Below are 16807 nucleotides of genomic sequence, written 5' to 3' on the forward strand. Positions count from 1 at the left end.
ATAGGTTCAACAAAAGGTAAGTTAGTATGCAGTTGTTTAAAAAGTTCAAGAAATTTACAGAATTGTGCATCCATGCGGTCTTTCTTCAACTTTGTTGGGTATGGGATTGGTGGTTTATATTCTTTTGGCATTAGATTGTCATTTTTTTCGAGATCGACCTCTTTTCTGCCAGCTTCTTGTGGTGGTTCTTTTCAGATTCAGCTAACACTTTCCCACTCCTTAGTGTAACTACTTTCACATGCTCTTTTGGGTTGGGTTCAGTGTTACTAGGTAGACTTGTGGTCATTCAGAAATCAATTTGGCGAGTTGGTATATCTGAGTTCGAGCCCTTGGATTGACGCTTGTTGATTCTTAAGAACTGTCTCGATATTCTGGAAATGATTTTCTGACACCGAGATGAATTTTGTTAACATCTCCTAAAGGTTCGACTTCTTTTATTACTGGTAAGGTGGTTGTTGAAATCCCCGAAGATGTTGTGCCCTTTGATTTCCTTGATCGCCCCACGAGAAATTATGATGGTTCCTCTAACCTGTATTATAAGTGTTACTATACGGGTTATTTTGGGGTCTAGAGTTATTGTTACCCGTATACTAGAGTTATTCCTCCTTGATGCTAGGGTTTAAGGGTTGATATTCTATGCATGCTCCTCTTCCATTCAAATCGTACCTCATCACTAGATGTAACTGAGTAGAACCACAAAAACCATCAATCTTTTTATTTAAGAGTTCTACTTGGTTAGATAGCATAGTAACCACGTCGAGTTTGAAAACACCGGCTACTTTCGTCGGCTTTGTTCTCATAACTTGCCACTGATAGTTATTCAGTGACTTCTCCTCAATAATTTCGTAAGCTGCCTCAAGTTTCTTATTATTGATAGTTCCTCCAGCGGCTGCATCAATCATTTGCCGAGTCGAAGGATTCATGCCATTATGAAACATTTGAACCTGTAGCCAAAGTGGTAACCCATGGTGAGGGCACCTTCTTAAAAGGTCCTTGTATCTCTCCCATGCATCGTAGAGTGTTTCTAAATCCATCTGCACAAAAGAAAAGGTATCATTACGTAATTTGGCTGTTTTAGCCGGCGAAAAATATTTTAATAAAAATTTTTCGGTCATTTGTTCCCAAGTAGTGATTGACCCTTATGGTAATGAGTTTAACCATTGTTTAGCCTTATTCCTTAACAAAAAGGGAAACAACCAACGGCAAATGGCATCATAAAAAACGCCATTAATTTTAAAGGTATCGCAAAATTCTAGGAAATTTTCCAAGTGAGCGTTGGGATACTCGTCCTGCAAACCATCAAACTGAACAAATTGTTGTATCATTTGAATTGTGTTAGGTTTCAGTTCAAAATTATTTACAGCAATAGCAAGTCTAACTATACTTGACTCAGTTCCTGTTAAATTAGGTTTAGCATAATCATACATAGTGCGTGGAGTAGGATTCTGATTTACTAGATCAGCAGCAATTGCAGGAGGTAGTAGATTTTCTTGGTTTTCAGCCATCTCCTCGGTTGTGGTTGAAGTATCGTCCTCTTGCTCATCCTCTGTGTATCTTAGGATTCGCCTTATTTCTCTCCAGTTTTTACGAACTGTGTAGTTGATCTCACCATCAAAAAGTAGTGGTCCTGACGGGTTTTTTCTTGTCATAAACTAGAAAAACCTGTCAGAAGAAAATAAATGAAGAATTAGAAAAGAAAATAAAAATTTAAATTGTAATAAAAGTAAAATGGCTAAAGTAATAAAAATCGAGTGTTCCTAACATCCTAGTTCCCCGGCAACAGTGCCAAAAACTTGGTTGCGTGATATTCGTAACAGGTTTTAAAGATTTTTAAATTAATTGTTCTTGAGACTAACTTATTATCACGATTAAGGCAAGTGTACCTATCGAACTATAGTATAGCTCAGTAAGACCGGATTGTCAAACCCAAAGGAACTACGAGTACTAGTATTTACTTCCTTTTTATTATCTAACCTAAAAATTAAGAGGTTTGGTTATCTAAACTAATTACTAAGTAAGAATGCTCAGAAAGAAAACTCGGGAAAATAATTTTGGTAAAATTCGAATGATTGAGACAATACCTAAGGAAAAATCCACCTAGACTTCACTTGTTATTTGACTCTAAATCAAATGATTTATTCATTTGACTTGATCTGTAGAAATCCCTAAGTTATATTATTATCTCTCTCGAGACTAATAACGTCTAACCCTAGGTTGAATAATTGAAATCTCTTTTTAATTAACATCCTAGAATTGCATTAACTCGATCTATGGATTCTCTTATTAGGTTTCACCCTAATCCAGCAAAATCTTGTCACCCTATCTCTAGGGGCCCAATCAACTCCGCTTAATTATGATAAGTTTTACTCTTAAACGGGGTCTATTCCTCCTCTGAATAAGAGCATTAACTTGAATCAATATCCTGGAATATTAAAACAAGAATTAAGAATAGACAATTAAGAACAAGTCAAATATTTATCATACAATTCAGATAATAATAGCAAGATCTGTCTTAGGTTTCATTCCCCTTAGGTATTTAGGGGGTTTAGTTCATATTTATGAAAGAAAACATCTCAAAAGCATAAAGATAACAAAACATAAGAAAACCCAAAACTCCTAAAGGAACTTAAAGGGAGATCTTCAGTCTTGATGATGAATCCGGCTCTTGTGATGGATCAATCGGCTTTCCTTAAGTAATTCATTGCTTCCTATCCTTGAGTAATTCCTTGCTTCCTACTCTTCATCCCCCTCCTAAGTGCCTCCTCAAGTGTTTAAATAGGACTAAACTTGGGCTCGGCAGGGACACGCCCGTGTGCTATTACTCCAGCCCGTGGTCAAGGCTGTTAAATAGGCACGGGTGTGTGGTCTACCCATGTAAGTCGTGCGTCGCTCCTGCCAAATTAACATGGCCATGTGACACGCCCGTGTGAGGAAGTCCAGGCCGTGTTGTTTTCCTATGTAGGTTCATTTTCTCTGTTTTCAGCCCGTTTCTCGCTCTTTTTACTCTCTTATGCTCACCTAAGTATAAAACATGAAATTAAAGGATTAGGAGCATTGAATTCACCAAATCTAAGGAGAAATCATCCGTAAATACGCTAAGCATGGGATAAAAATATTTATAAATTATAGTTTATCAAGGGGTGTCACTCGAGTTGCCCCTAATGTGGCCGAGTACTGGATTGAGGCCACAGGAAGGATCATGGATGATCTAGATTGCACCCTAGAGCAAAAATTAAAGGGTGCAGTCTCGCTGATAAGTGATGAGGCATATTAGTTTTGGGAGTTCTTTAAGAACCCCTTCCATGGAAAGTATGTGAGAGCCAGTTACGTGGATGCCCGTAGGAGGGAATTCTTGAATTTAACTCAGGGAGGTCGATCAATGGACAAGTTTCTGAGACCGAGCCGCTATGCGCGAGGTATGGTGGCGTTTGAGCACGAGCGATGTGTCCGCTTTGAGGATGGCCTCAGGGATAACTTGCAGGTTTCGATAGCTCCGCAGAAGGAGCGGGATTTTTCTACCTTGATTGAGAAGGTGAAGATCGCTGAGGAGGTTAAGCACGCTGAGTGCCAAAACAGGGATAAAGAGAAAGGCAGGAATAAGAGGGATCCAGAGCCCTCGGGTATAGTGTAGAGGCCTAGGAAAAAAACCATAATTGATGGGCCAGTTAGAGTTGGGCCTCCTATTACTGCTACTAGACTACAGCCATGTACTGATTGTGGTAGACGCCATCAGGGCAAGTGTTAGAAGAGGATTGGGGCATTCTTGAGATATGGGTCATTGGAGCATCGCATTAGAGAGTGTTCACTGAGAACTGATCAGAGGCAAGCTTCGGGTACTGGTACTATACAACCGTCGATGATAGTTTAACAATCACTGAGGGGCCGTGGTCAGGCCAGAGGTGGTAATGGTATCGGCCATGGGCAGAGAGCACCGGGCAAAGGTGTTGGACAGATTGAGGTGAGCCAGCCGGCTCTGGTTTATGCTACTCATTGCCGAGAGGATGGAGATGCTCCAAATTTCATCACGGGTATGTTTCTTATTTTTGGTGTACCATATACTGCACTGATAGATATAGGATCCACTCACTCCTATATAGCCTATACTGTGTCAAGAAATTTGGGGATCTTGGTTGAGAGCACTACGAGTGAGGTTACTATAGTGAGTCTATTAGGGCATTCTGTAAGGGTTAACAATCTGTTTAGAGATGTTCCTTTAGAGTTTCAATGAGAAATCTTTTTGGCTGATATGATGGAACTTCCCTTTGAGGAGTTCGATTTAATTATGGGGATAGACTAGTTGGTCAAGCATCGTGTTAACTTAGACTGCGCGACTAAGAGGGTCATATTAAGGACTGAAGAGGATGATGAGGTAGTCATGATTGGAGAGCGCTAAAATTATCTAACTAAAGTGATTTCTGCACTGGTGGCAGAAAAGTTGGTATGTAAGGGATGTAAGGTATTCTTGGCTTATGTAAGTGTTAAGGATATCAAAATGGTAAACAATTTTGTGGACGTCTTTCCTGAGGAGCTACCTAGTTTACCTTCAGATCATGAAGTAGAGTTTGCTATTGAGCTCCTACCTGGTACAGCTCCGATGTCCATCACTCTCTATCGAATGGCACCGAAGGAGCTTGTAGAGCTAAAGGCTCAGATCCAAAAGTTATTGGATCATGGGTTCATCCATCCTAGTGTGTTTCTGTGGGGAGCACCGGTATTATCTGTGATAAAGAAGGATGGATCCATTCGGATGTGTATCGACTATCGGCAACTGAACAAGTTGACCATTAAGAATAAGTACCCACTATCGAGGATAGATGATTTGTTTGACCAATTTCAAGGAGCCTCGATGTTCTCTAAGATTGACCTTCGATCTAGGTATCATCAGTTGAGGGTCAAGGAGCCTAACGTACATAAGATGGTGTTTAGGACTCGTTATAGTCACTATGAGTTCCTAGTAATGCCATTTGGACTGACTAATGCATTGGCAGCTTTTATAGATTTGATGAACCGAGTATTTCAGCCTTGTCTGAATCGGTTTGTGGTGGTGTTCATAGATGATATATTGGTTTACTCGAGAACTGAAGATGAACTTGTCGAGCACCTTAAGGTTGTCTTGCAAACTTTAAAGGAAAAGCAGCTTTATGCTAAGTTTAGCAACTGCGAGTTCTGGCTACATGAGGTGACATTTCTGGGCCATATGGTTTCTACTGAGGGGATTCGAGTGGATCCTCGGAAGATTGAGGTAGTGTTGGATTAGAAACAGCCTAAGACTATATTTGAGATCTGTAGTTTTTTGGGACTGGCGGGTTATTATCTGCGTTTTGTAGAGGGCTTTTCATTGGTTGCAACACCCTTGCCTAAGCTACTATATAAGGGTGTGCCATTTAATTGGGCTGATGCACAGCAAGAGAGCTTCAAGAAGCTCAAGGCAGTACTGACTGGGGCCCCTATTTTGATACAGCCAGAACCAGGAAATGAGTTTACATTTTATAGTGATGCGTCACTCGTTGGCTTGGGATGTGTGTTGATCCAGGATGGTAAGGTGGTAGCTTATGCGTATTGTCAGCTTAAGAAGCATGAGGCGAACTATCCGACGCATGATTTGGAGTTGGCCGCCGTGGTATTTGCATTGAAAATCTGGAGGCACTATTTGTACGGTGAGTAGTGTATCATCTACACTGATCACAAGAATCTTAAGTATCTTCTCACTCAGAAGGAGCTAAATCTTAGGCAGCGTAGATGGATTGAGCTACTTAAGGATTATGACTGCACCATTGAGTACCATCCTGGCAAAGCCAATGTGGTGGCCGATGCACTAAGCCGTAGAGTTATGACTGATTTGAGGGCGATGTATGCTTGCCTAAGTTTATTTGATGATTGTAGCTTGTTAGTTAAGCTTCAGGTTAAGCCAAATTGGATTGACCAGATTAAGGGTAAGGATTTGGAGGACGAGTCCTTAGGTCTACGACTCTGATAGATTGAGAGTGGTGGCATTATGAATTTTGGACTGAATAGTAATGGGGTACTCTGCTTCCATGGGAGAATCTGCGTTCTGAATAATACTAATCTGCTCAGATATAGACTCTCACTTATGCTATGCATCCTAGCGAAAATAAGATGTACGAAGACATTCGTGAGTTGTATTGGTGGCTAGGGTTGAAACGTGAGGTTACTAATTTTGTGGTGAGATGTCTAACGTGCCAGCCTTAAACTGCTGATCATCAGTTACCTTTGGGTTTGTTGTAGCTGGTTAAGATTCCTCTAAGGAAGTGGGAGCGTGTAACCATGGATTTCATTAGTGGGTTGCCTCTAACACCTACTAATAAGGATTCGGTATAGGTCATCGTGGATCGATTGACCAAGTCCGCTCACTTCAGAAGTTGGTGAAGCTGTATATTTCTGAGACAGTGAGACTGCATGGGGTACCTGTTTCGGTTATCTTTGATATGGATCCTTGCTTCACGTCTCAGTTCTGAAAAAAGCTACATGAGGCTCTGGGTTTAAGGCTGGATTTCAGTATTGCTTTAGATCCTCAAACAGATGGCCAATCTGAGAGGGTGATTCAAATACTGGAAGACATGTTGAGGAGCTATGTGATTGATTTTTAAGGTAGTTGGGAGGAGTATTTGCCATTGGCAGAGTTTGCCTAGCTTTCAGTCTAGCATCCAGATGGCACCTTACGAGGCATTTTATGGTCGTAAGTGTCACACTCCCTTATGTTGGACTGAGTTGGGCGAGTGACATTTTTTGGGTCCTGAATTAGTTTCCAAGGCAGAGGATAAGGTTAGATTGATTTGGGATCGCATGAAAGTGGCTTTTGACAAGTAGAAGTCTTATGACAATATGAAGAGAAAAGATATCGAGTTTTCTGTGGGGGACTTATATTTCTCAAGGTCTCGCTATGGAAGAAGGTTTTGACGTTTGGCCTTAAGGGCAAGTTGAGCCCTAGATTTATTGGGCCTTACCGAATTATGAGACGTGTGGGACCTTTCGCTTATCAATTAGAGCTACCTCTAAAATTGGATTGCATTCATGATGTATTCAACGTCTCTATGTTGAGACACTACCACTTTGATCCTACTCACATTGTCCCTGTGGAGGATATTGAGGTTAGGTCAGACCTGACCTTCGAGGAAGAGCTAGTTCAAATTCTGGATCATGATGTAATGATTCTTCAAAGGAAGTCTATCCCATTAGTGAAGGTGCTGTGGCAGAATCATAGCACTGAATAGGCCACATAGGAGCCTGAAGATTCGATGCGTCAGCAGTATCCTCATCTGTTCTAATCGGGTAAATTTCAAGGACGAATTTTTTTTTAGGGGGTAGAGTTGTAACGCCCCAATTTTTTTATTTCAGTATTTGTGAATTTCTACACAACTGTGTATCTGCTTCAGTGGTTAAGTTTTTTGGTGTGTGTGAGAGGTCCCAAGTTCAAGTCTTACTTGGGGTGAAATTTTGGTATTTTTCTGAATAAAGCCTTAAGCTTGCTCAGTAGGCTTATGTTTAATTGTTGGTAAGTCTATAGCAAAATGGCCCTGATGGTCTGGTGGTTAAATGGAGTGTTGGTGTGTTTGAGGTCCTGTGCTCAAATCCCTGCATAGGCAATATTTTTGTTCAGCTCTGAGAGAGAGAGTTTGAGTTGTGTTAGACGTCTGAGTAGTGGAGAGAATTAAGGGGAGTTGGGATAGAGGGTTATCAAGATTTCTTTTTGCAAAAATTTTGTTCTCTCTTATCCCTCTATGCCAAAATTCCCGTCTCACTCTCCCTATTTTTCTTTTTGATTTTGTATTCAACTTGCCATCGGTTGTTCTACGTTTTTTTTTGTGGGTTTGGTAAGTTTTCCTTATCTTTCTGTCTTATAACTATAACAATTGATTAGAAATGTGTTTCTTCTACTACTAAAGATGTAAGAGGAGGTTTTAATTAGTGGTTTTTGTATCTCTTGTGTTAGCGGTGTTAATGGAAGTTTCTCTGATGGCGGTAAGTCAAGTTTTCGCTATTGCTCTATTTTTGAATTTGTTAGATTAATCTCTAAATCAGTATTGGATTCTGTGATGCAAGGTTTCTAAAAGTTTGGGGGTCGTTTTAGCATCAATTGGAACCAGGTGTGTACTTAGTTACACAAAAAACGTGGTTTCGATGAAAGTTGAAAACCCCACTGTCGACGCTACACTGGCATGTGGTCACCCATGTAGTAGGCCGTGTGCCCTAACACTGGTGTGTGGTCCATGAGTCTAGGTCGTGTGCACAAGACACGAGCGTGTGACGGCTAAGCAGGCCATGTTAACACACGGGCTAGACTGATTTTGGCCGTATAGGCCCACACAGGCGTGTGAGATTTTGGGCTAGGCCGTGTGGGCCCACACGGGCAAGCCACATGGGCGTGTGAGCTCATTTATCTAAAATGATTCCTAGGGTTGCACGGCTCTCCCAAGTCAACTCTGAACCTACTGTAGGGTTGGTAAGCGTTACCTAGACCCCTAAATATATGATTTAAGTGTAAGTGATGCATAATAAACTATGCATGATTACTGATATGTGTTTGTATATGTATGACTGATAGTTGCATAAAAGCATGTCATATCATATGTTTGCATTGCATAGGGTGGGGATGATGATATTTGGAGAAAGTGTACTGAAAGGCTCTTAAGCCTAATTTACTGGCAGCTTAGCTGCAAACTACTGTTTGTGCTGCATTCGGTACTATTTGGAGTGTAGGGATAGGTGGGTTGATTTAATCCCCACATGGAGTGTAGGGTTGGCCGGAGATGGTGTGTAGAGGCTGTTTGGGTAGGACTTTGTTACTTATTACTGTATGCATGACTGTTACTGTGATGGGCTACAGCTCTAGTGTATAACTGATATTGAGTACTGAACCGAGTTGGGCTACGACCCAAACTACTACTAGGATTGTAATGGGCTTAGGCCCGGACTGCATCTGATTGTTTACTGCTAATTAACTGTATGCATGTTTTTGTGGGGATTACACACTGAGTTTACGAAAACTCACTCCTTTCTATTATAACTGTACAGCTAATCCCCAGACTGGACAGATTGTGCGGCAGAGGACTTGACGGTAGCCACACGTATTTTTCAATCATTTTAATTTTAGTTTTGGTATTATTTCTTAATTATTTTATGGGTTATTTGAGGTGTAAATTGGACTTTTTGGGACTGTTTACTTTTGTTTCGAGTTTTAGATTGCTTTTGTGGATTTAATAACTGCACAAACAGATTTCTTTAAAACAAAAGGGTTTTATAAGATGGACGGATTTACCTAACTACTTTAGATGTTTATAAATTAAATGATTTCTAAAGCTTCTGCAATGAATCGAGTTTTAAACAATTGATTAAATAAGCAAACAATTTTGGAATCCACGATAATAGTCAAATGAAAACGGTTTTATCGTAACAACTTAGTTTAAACACGTTATCATGTAGCACTACCAGATTCGGCCATAACGCCTAAGCTGGGTTGGGATGTTACAAAAGTTTTTAAATGCAAACACAATAGCCAATAATTCTTTCTTAGCAATAGTGTAATTTAGCTATGCTTCTGTTAGAGTGTGTTAGCATAGTAAATAGTGTAACACCCTAAAATAAGGCCTATGAGTTTTGGGGGTATTTTAGGAATTTTAGCCTTAGAGTGTTCGAAATTTTGCGATATGGTTTAACTGTAATTTTAGAATACCTATAATTTTAGAATAGGGACTGATTTGTAAAAAGGTCTAAGGTTTAAATCTTTATGAAGTAATTAAACCAAACTACAAAAATCATCTTATTTTCCTTTCCATCTTTATCAAACCCAAGATAGTTCCTTCCACCTTTTATGTTTTGACATCCCTTGCTTCTTAACACCCTAATCACTCAATTCTGTTGTAGCCTCCTTTTCTAATATAGGGGAGTGATAAAAAGTTCCATCCTTCATGAATGCATCAATTATCGTCCAGTCTAGTCGTCGGGGTTCATCTGGCAGTTCATTCTTCTCTTTTTTGGTATGATAAACTACAAGCCCTTTCATTGTGGGATATTTCTTATCCTAAGGAATAAGAATAATAGGTCGATCAAAGCACTCATCTCCATCTTCCAGCCTTTCCTCTCCTACCAAAGGTGCTTACTCCGGGCATATGAGTTCTAGGTAAATCAATCGGAGGAGAGAAAGTAGCAGTATTTTATCATGGTGTCAGATCCCAAATTTTTATGGATTCCTTCTTTGTTACCGGGGTCGACCCCAAAGGCATAATGTCTCAAAACGAGGAGGCCATAGAAAAACTATTTTTTCTTTTCTTGTCTCGAACTTCGTGAAAACACATCCCATTAAAGGGTCCTCAATAAAGGATTCTCCCATAGTCTTGGGTCGTTTGTCTAGAAAGAACTTCATGAAAGAATGGACTGCTTGAGCATAGGGTGCATTTTCTAAATTCAAATTTACAGCCCCCATTTTGAGTTCAATATATTCCAATGCCTCCCTTCTTATTCTTTGCCTCTCCTTCAAGGACAAGAGATGGGGATGAACGCTCGCTTATTCGATTCGTCCTCTATCTAAGTTCATTTGTGATGAAATCTTTTCCTACCCTGAGGTCAGGCTTAAGCTTATTCCCGTCAGTTCCCTCATTCTCTTTCAATGGCATCTGCTTTCAATTCATTAAGAAAGAGATTGCCCGGTGTGAACTCCTACCTTCTAAGTAGGCGATCTTCAAGAAAACACTAAAAAACACTAAAGTTTTCTCTGTTGTCAAGCTTTCAGGTTTTGGATCAAACACTTGGTTTTTCATCATCTAAGGTAACGATTCAACTTTTAATTAGTTTTAAATGTTATTTAGTATTTAAAACTAAGTTTTTACCCATTAAATCGTATATTTTAAATCAAAGTTGAAAATTGGGTTGTTAATGGTGAAATTCAGGATTTTGAGTAAAAACGTGGTTTCAAAGTTTTTTTCAATTAGTTTTTACGTGGTTAAAAGGTTTCTCAACTTACTTTGAAGTTTCGTTAAGGATTTCTTGAGTTTTAATGAATTTTTTTTAAAAAAAGGCATAAAATGTCGAAAAATTCAATATCTTGAATTGAATAGTTTTATGTAGTTTAAAGGTTGAGAATTAGTCATTGGTGAATCATTCGATGAAAAAAATCAGTTTTAGGTGAAAAGATTAAGTGTAGATTGAGATATTTGGATTTCAAATTGGTTATGTTAAAAGTTTCGACTACATGAGAACATAGCTTAGGCTTATGTTTTTTATTGCTTATGGTGAGTCCTTAGCTGATTTTTTTAATGTATTATTGTGTGAATTATTGTGTTGAAGCTTTGGATTCGTTAGGACCTTCTACGAGTAGAGATAAAGACAAGGAAAAATAAGTTTGAGCTTTTAGCTTTTCGGTGAAAACGTAATTAGTGAGTGGTTGGGATAATTACTTGTGGACATGATTTAATGCATTATTTGGGAGTGTAGTAGTAGCCTAAATCCCTACTCTAAATTCTGAGTGTAAGCTTTCTCATACCTATATTATCTTATGAATAAAGTGCTTATGTGTTTGTGAATATATGAATTGAGATGGGATGCTATATCATGTGATATGTGGTTTCGATAACTGTTGTTGAAGTGCAAATATGTACATGTTATGTAACAGTCCATTTTTCAGTGGTGTCGGAAACAGTGGCTTTGGGGCCACCAAATCCAACAAGTAAGTTTGTAAATATTTTATTTAATATTTACGAGTTAATTGTATTTTTAAAAAGGTTTTCAATATACTGATTTTTGTTGTGAAAATGATTTATTAAGTTCAAGTGGTTTTAGAAAATGAGGTATCGGGACCTCATTTCTATAAACCGAGCCATAAATATTTTTATAAATATTTACAAAGTGTAATTAAGGTGGTATTTGTAACACCCTGATTTTGGGCCTAGTCGGAACAGTGGTTTCAGAACCACAAATCCGATGATGAAAATTATATTTTTTATTATATTTTTATGGTCTATGATTTTACGGAATAATTTCGTGAAAATTTTGTTCGAAAATTTTGACATTCGGGCACTTAATTTAGTCAAAAGAACTAAATCGTAAAAAGTGTAAAAATTGAGTTCTACATACTAGAGGTGTCCAATTGTTATGAAATTTTAAATTGAGGGTTCTTATATGGTAATTAGACCATTGGTTAATTGCTGGACAAAAATAGACATGAAATGGGTGTAATAAAATATTTTTAAGTTAGGGGTATTTTGGTAAACTAATAATTAAAAGAATTAAAAAGGGAAAAAAGCCAAATTAGCTATCATCTTCTTCATTCAACCGTTTCTACCAATAGTAGCCATGGTTAAGGTTTGTTCAAACTCCCAAGCTTGATTGTAAGTGCTCCTTAGCCCCATTTTTAAAGTTCTTTACATTTTTGAAATCTCAGTAACTTGGTTAAGCTTATTCTAGCAATAATTTAAGCTAGGGTTTATATTTGGAAAAATAGCCATAGGTGAAATGTGTTTATTTTGATGTTTTATGGTAGAATATGAAGCTTGAAATTGTGTTAAACAACTTTTACTAAGCGATTTTACGTGAAAACGAGTAAAACGACAAAATCGGTAAAAATACCTAATGTTCATAAGTACATGTTAGAGTGTGAATTTGATGTTGCTATAGAAGGGAAAAATGATCAATATGTCATAAAACATAAGAAAATAGGATGAAGTTTAATTTACGAGCCTAGGGGAAAAATGTAATTTTGACAAAGTTTAGGGGTAAAATTGTAATTTTTCAAAAATATGATTTTGGGTCAATTTAAATAATGTGAGTCCTAATTAGGCTATATTTGTAATGATAGAGCAAGGAAAATTGAAATTTGGGCTAAAATCGGCAAAATACCAAGTTGTGGACAAAATGGTAAAAATGGCCATTTTCGTATACGAGGTAAGTTCGTGTGTTAATAATAATGCAATACCATACTTGAATTGTAATTTTCTATTGTTATGGCATAAATTTTATGATTTAATATGTTTAGGAGAAGTTGATGGATGGTGTGCATAATAAGGAAAATGTGATGCTTGTTGTGTCATGTGAAATTGAATGGCAAATTATTGTTACATGAATTGAATGTTAAATTACTATTACATGGGTTGTACCTGATGAGATTTTGACAAGTTTGTTCGTAAATAAATTATCGATTCTTTTTATTTTATTATATTTTGTTATCATATGAAATGTGGCTGCCTATAGAATGATTATTTGTTGTAAATTGCAAATTGAAAAAGGACTATGAATAAATTTGTAACATGTTGGAAAGTGAGGAATTTCCCTGTTGAGCCTTCGGAATAGAAAGATATGAATGATCTATTGTGAGGTCACGTGTGTAGTACTAAGTGCAGGCTACTATGCATATATTAGAAATATCAAGTGAGTGGCATGTATAGGAAGTTGGTTTGTGATATGTATTATTATGACTTTGACCATACGTATCAGTATGCATTTAGTTATCGTATATGATCATGAGATGTGGTCCTTATCCATTATGGTTTATAAGTTTAATTAATCATGCCATGTCCTATGTTTTGATATGATGATATAGTTAGCTTTGTTTGTTATGCATGATTGGTAATACATCAGGTAAGTTAAATGCAGGCCAGTGGATCATGAATTAAATGGAAATGAGTAATGTTGCCTTGAATATGGATGTTTAATGGACAAATTGGTAATTACATTACGATGGTTTAAAATGAGAATAAGATTTAGCATGTCTAGTTCTAGTTAATGTAAGAATGTATATTATATACAGGATGGTAAGCAAATATGTTTAAAGTGAATGACATGTTATTGCATGATTATGGATGTGTAAATGCTCATTTATTCCACGTTATATGTCTTTAAATATGAGTCTATGCATGTGTTCGAAAAGTTTTGAATTAAATGTAATTTTATGGCCCGATTTTCGTCTATGTGTATGGTTAAGTCTGGTAATGCCTCGTACCCTGTTCCGCCTCTGGATATGGGTAAGGGGTGTTACATTATTAAAGTTTTGTTGAAAAGTTTTATTCTTTCAATAGTTAATTAATTAAAAAGGACTAAATAGTTAATTAATTAATTAAGTTCTAATAGCTAAAGGTATTAAATAGCTATAGTAAGTAAATTAGGTAATTAAATGATATATTAATAAAACAAAACAAATTTTAGTTTTGTTCATCTTCTCCAAAACACCATAACTGATTCTACTAAAGAAAATAAAGGTTGGTTTAGCCATGTTTCATTCCTTGCATATCAATATTGGGTGGAAAATCGAGGAAAATAGAATATTATCAAAATAACCCTGAACTTTGGTATTTTTGCAATTTAGCCAAGTAAGTTAGTATGAACTACACTATGTATACTACTGATTAAATTGAATGTTATTACATGAATTTTACTGAAAATTAATATATATATATGATATTATACAATTTAGCTTATAATGAAACGAGGAAAGTTCAACGACGCAAGACGACTATCGAGTCCCGTTTGAACCTTAGGAATATTTAGGATACAAATGACATGTCATTAGGGGTTATCGTGTTATGGGTGCTGGTCTTGTACGTCCTACCGGTGGCTGAGTTTCATATAACACCCTAAACTTGGCCTAGACGTTATTGCCAAATCTGTGATGTCACACGGAAGTGAATTTCAAAAAACGTAGTTCTGTTCAAAAATTTGTTCTCTATAAAAACCCTCGTTGTGATGAAAATCTATAGTTTCCTGTTCGTTGTTAAAAACCCAAATTGATATAGCAAAGTGTCACTCATTTTAGTTTGTTACTGAACTTTTAAAACCATGTCTATTTGCGGAAGCTTGTAGAAACTATTGCAATAGCGTGGTGTTTTGAAAACATTTATCTTTTGAAAATTCGCGTTCTACTCTTAGCAGCTGTAAATCAAAATAATTAATCCCAAACCAAAATAAAAATTAGAGAGGCCTTATTACATAACAAAAACCAATAAAATAACTTAAAGATTAAAAATTTAAAACAATAATAGTAATGGTTGTGTGGCCCCCATCAAGTCTTTCGCAGCACCGACCCACCTAAAGATTACCTACACAAGATAGCAGAAGGGTGAGTTTATGAAAGCTCAGTGTGTAATCCCTTAACAAAATTAGAAAAATACAATTTGGACATAAGCCCATTTCAGTAACAGTCCAGTATCAGTGTAGGCTTTAGCCCATAGCAATAGCAGTATCAATGTGGGCCTTAGCCCATTACAGTAATAGTTTTAGTAATGCGATTGAAGTCCTACCCGTCCATCCTCTACACTCCACTCCGTCCAGCCCTACACTCCATGTGGGGATACAATCGACCCACCCATCCCTACACTGCAAATATAGCACCGGTTACGACACTAAACAGTAATTGCAGTAGTGCTGTAGAACAGTACACTTCTGCCAAATATATCAAACCCACCCCATGCAACATGTCATGTCATAATATAATACGTGTATACAACATGTCATGCTTGAGTATAATCAAGCAAAGCATAGAGGTATATCAGTCATTTCATCAGTACCGGGTCTAAAAGCACTTACCGCCCCAATAGTAGGCCCAAAGTCATCTCGGGCGACCCGTGTAACCTTAACAGTCAATCAATGAAAATGGGCCTAAAGCCCATATGAAGACCCATGTAGGCCCGCATGCCTGTGTGACCCATAAAGCCCAAATATGACCTTGGCTATGTGATCTACACAACCTGGCCCACTAATCTCCCCATGTCCGTGAGGTTTACCTATGTAGAACCCATGAGCCCATGGGGCCCACACGATCCATTTTCAACCCACGTGGCCTAAACTGACCAAGCCCATAAAATCGCTCATAGTGACCTCTACGATTATACGCCTTCGTTTTGAGCGTTCAAAATACAACACAAGTGTGAGCATGCTCGTATAGCGTTAACGAGCATATTTTTTGGCTTTTGCTGATTTATGAATACAGAAGAGTGATCACACACCTATTTGGATTCTAGATGCGCGCCCCTCTTGAAACGAACTGCACCTAAAACCAATGACCATTCCACAACTAATGTTAGATATGCTTGAACCTAAACCGCAACAATAGATTCATAGAAATGTTGTTTACTTTACTGCTCCAAACGAATGTAATCTACCATTCCGAAGATAAACCCCGCTCGATATGATTAATAGTTGCCAAACACCATTTGATAAAACCGAATATTAGGAGCTTAAGAAAAGAACAAATAAATACAACCTAACACTTCCAACCGATTGAGGCAAAACTTCCATCCTTACCAAAAACTTACCACTCTAAATTGCGAAGGATAGATACAATCCGCCTAAGAACAGGAAATCGATAGGAAGAAGGGAAATTTATCTGAAATAGAAAATAGAGGATAGTGATTCAAGAAAAAAAGAGAGGAAACAATGCTCAAATAAGTAAAAGCTAAAAGAAGAGCAAATAGGGCAGAGTCTTACCTAAAAATATTCGGCCAAAAGAGGGACGATTGAATGCAGGGAAAGAGACAGTATGTGGCCAAAATACAAAGTGAAAAGAGGTTAGAATCGAAAGGGTTGAGGGAGAGAAAAAAAAGAATCACTGTGTACTTGCCAAACCGAAAGAAAGAAAAATGTGAAGGGTTGGTGAGGTATTCAACCAAAGTGACTTGATGCCAGAGAAAAGAGAAGCAAAGGCAATTGGTGGATGAAAACATTAGAGAAGCACAACCCAAAAGACCAAAATGATTAGAACCCAAAATGATCCCTACTACCAAACTATCCCACAATTGAAGAAAAACAAAACAATCAAAACCAACAGATAGGAATTCGATACCAAGGAAAAACAATCTGAAAGAAT

At 37.6% G+C, this 16807-nt stretch overlaps 1 protein-coding gene and 1 non-coding gene across 2 annotated transcripts; both read left to right on the top strand.

Moving 5' to 3' along the window:
* Positions 1–960: 960 nt before the first annotated feature.
* On the top strand, positions 961–1067 carry LOC121228753 (small nucleolar RNA R71). The gene has a single exon (XR_005926328.1). It is a non-coding gene; the product is annotated as a small nucleolar RNA R71 (small nucleolar RNA).
* A 2312-nt stretch (positions 1068–3379) lies between these two features.
* On the top strand, positions 3380–7232 carry LOC107947898 (uncharacterized). Its single transcript, XM_016882401.1, has 8 exons — positions 3380–3620; positions 3724–3734; positions 3893–4028; positions 4431–4711; positions 5021–5242; positions 5405–5542; positions 6247–6333; positions 6894–7232. Exons 1-8 carry the CDS (start codon positions 3380–3382, stop codon positions 7230–7232), a joined length of 1455 nt encoding a protein of 484 aa, XP_016737890.1.
* The last annotated feature ends 9575 nt before the right edge of the window (positions 7233–16807 follow it).

This window comes from Gossypium hirsutum, chromosome A04, assembly GCF_007990345.1.
Source record: "Gossypium hirsutum isolate 1008001.06 chromosome A04, Gossypium_hirsutum_v2.1, whole genome shotgun sequence".
Taxonomy (NCBI): domain Eukaryota; kingdom Viridiplantae; phylum Streptophyta; class Magnoliopsida; order Malvales; family Malvaceae; genus Gossypium; species Gossypium hirsutum.

Bases quoted from the DNA above. Each gene is read 5' to 3' on its own strand.
- LOC107947898 (XM_016882401.1), top strand. From the start codon at position 3,380: ATGGACAAGTTTCTGAGACCGAGCCGCTATGCGCGAGGTATGGTGGCG. The intron at 4,029-4,430 runs GTATGTTTCTTA...CACTGGTGGCAG, and splicing joins TGCTCCAAATTTCATCACGG to AAAAGTTGGTATGTAAGGGA. The intron at 6,334-6,893 runs GTATAGGTCATC...ATATTTCTCAAG, and splicing joins CACCTACTAATAAGGATTCG to GTCTCGCTATGGAAGAAGGT.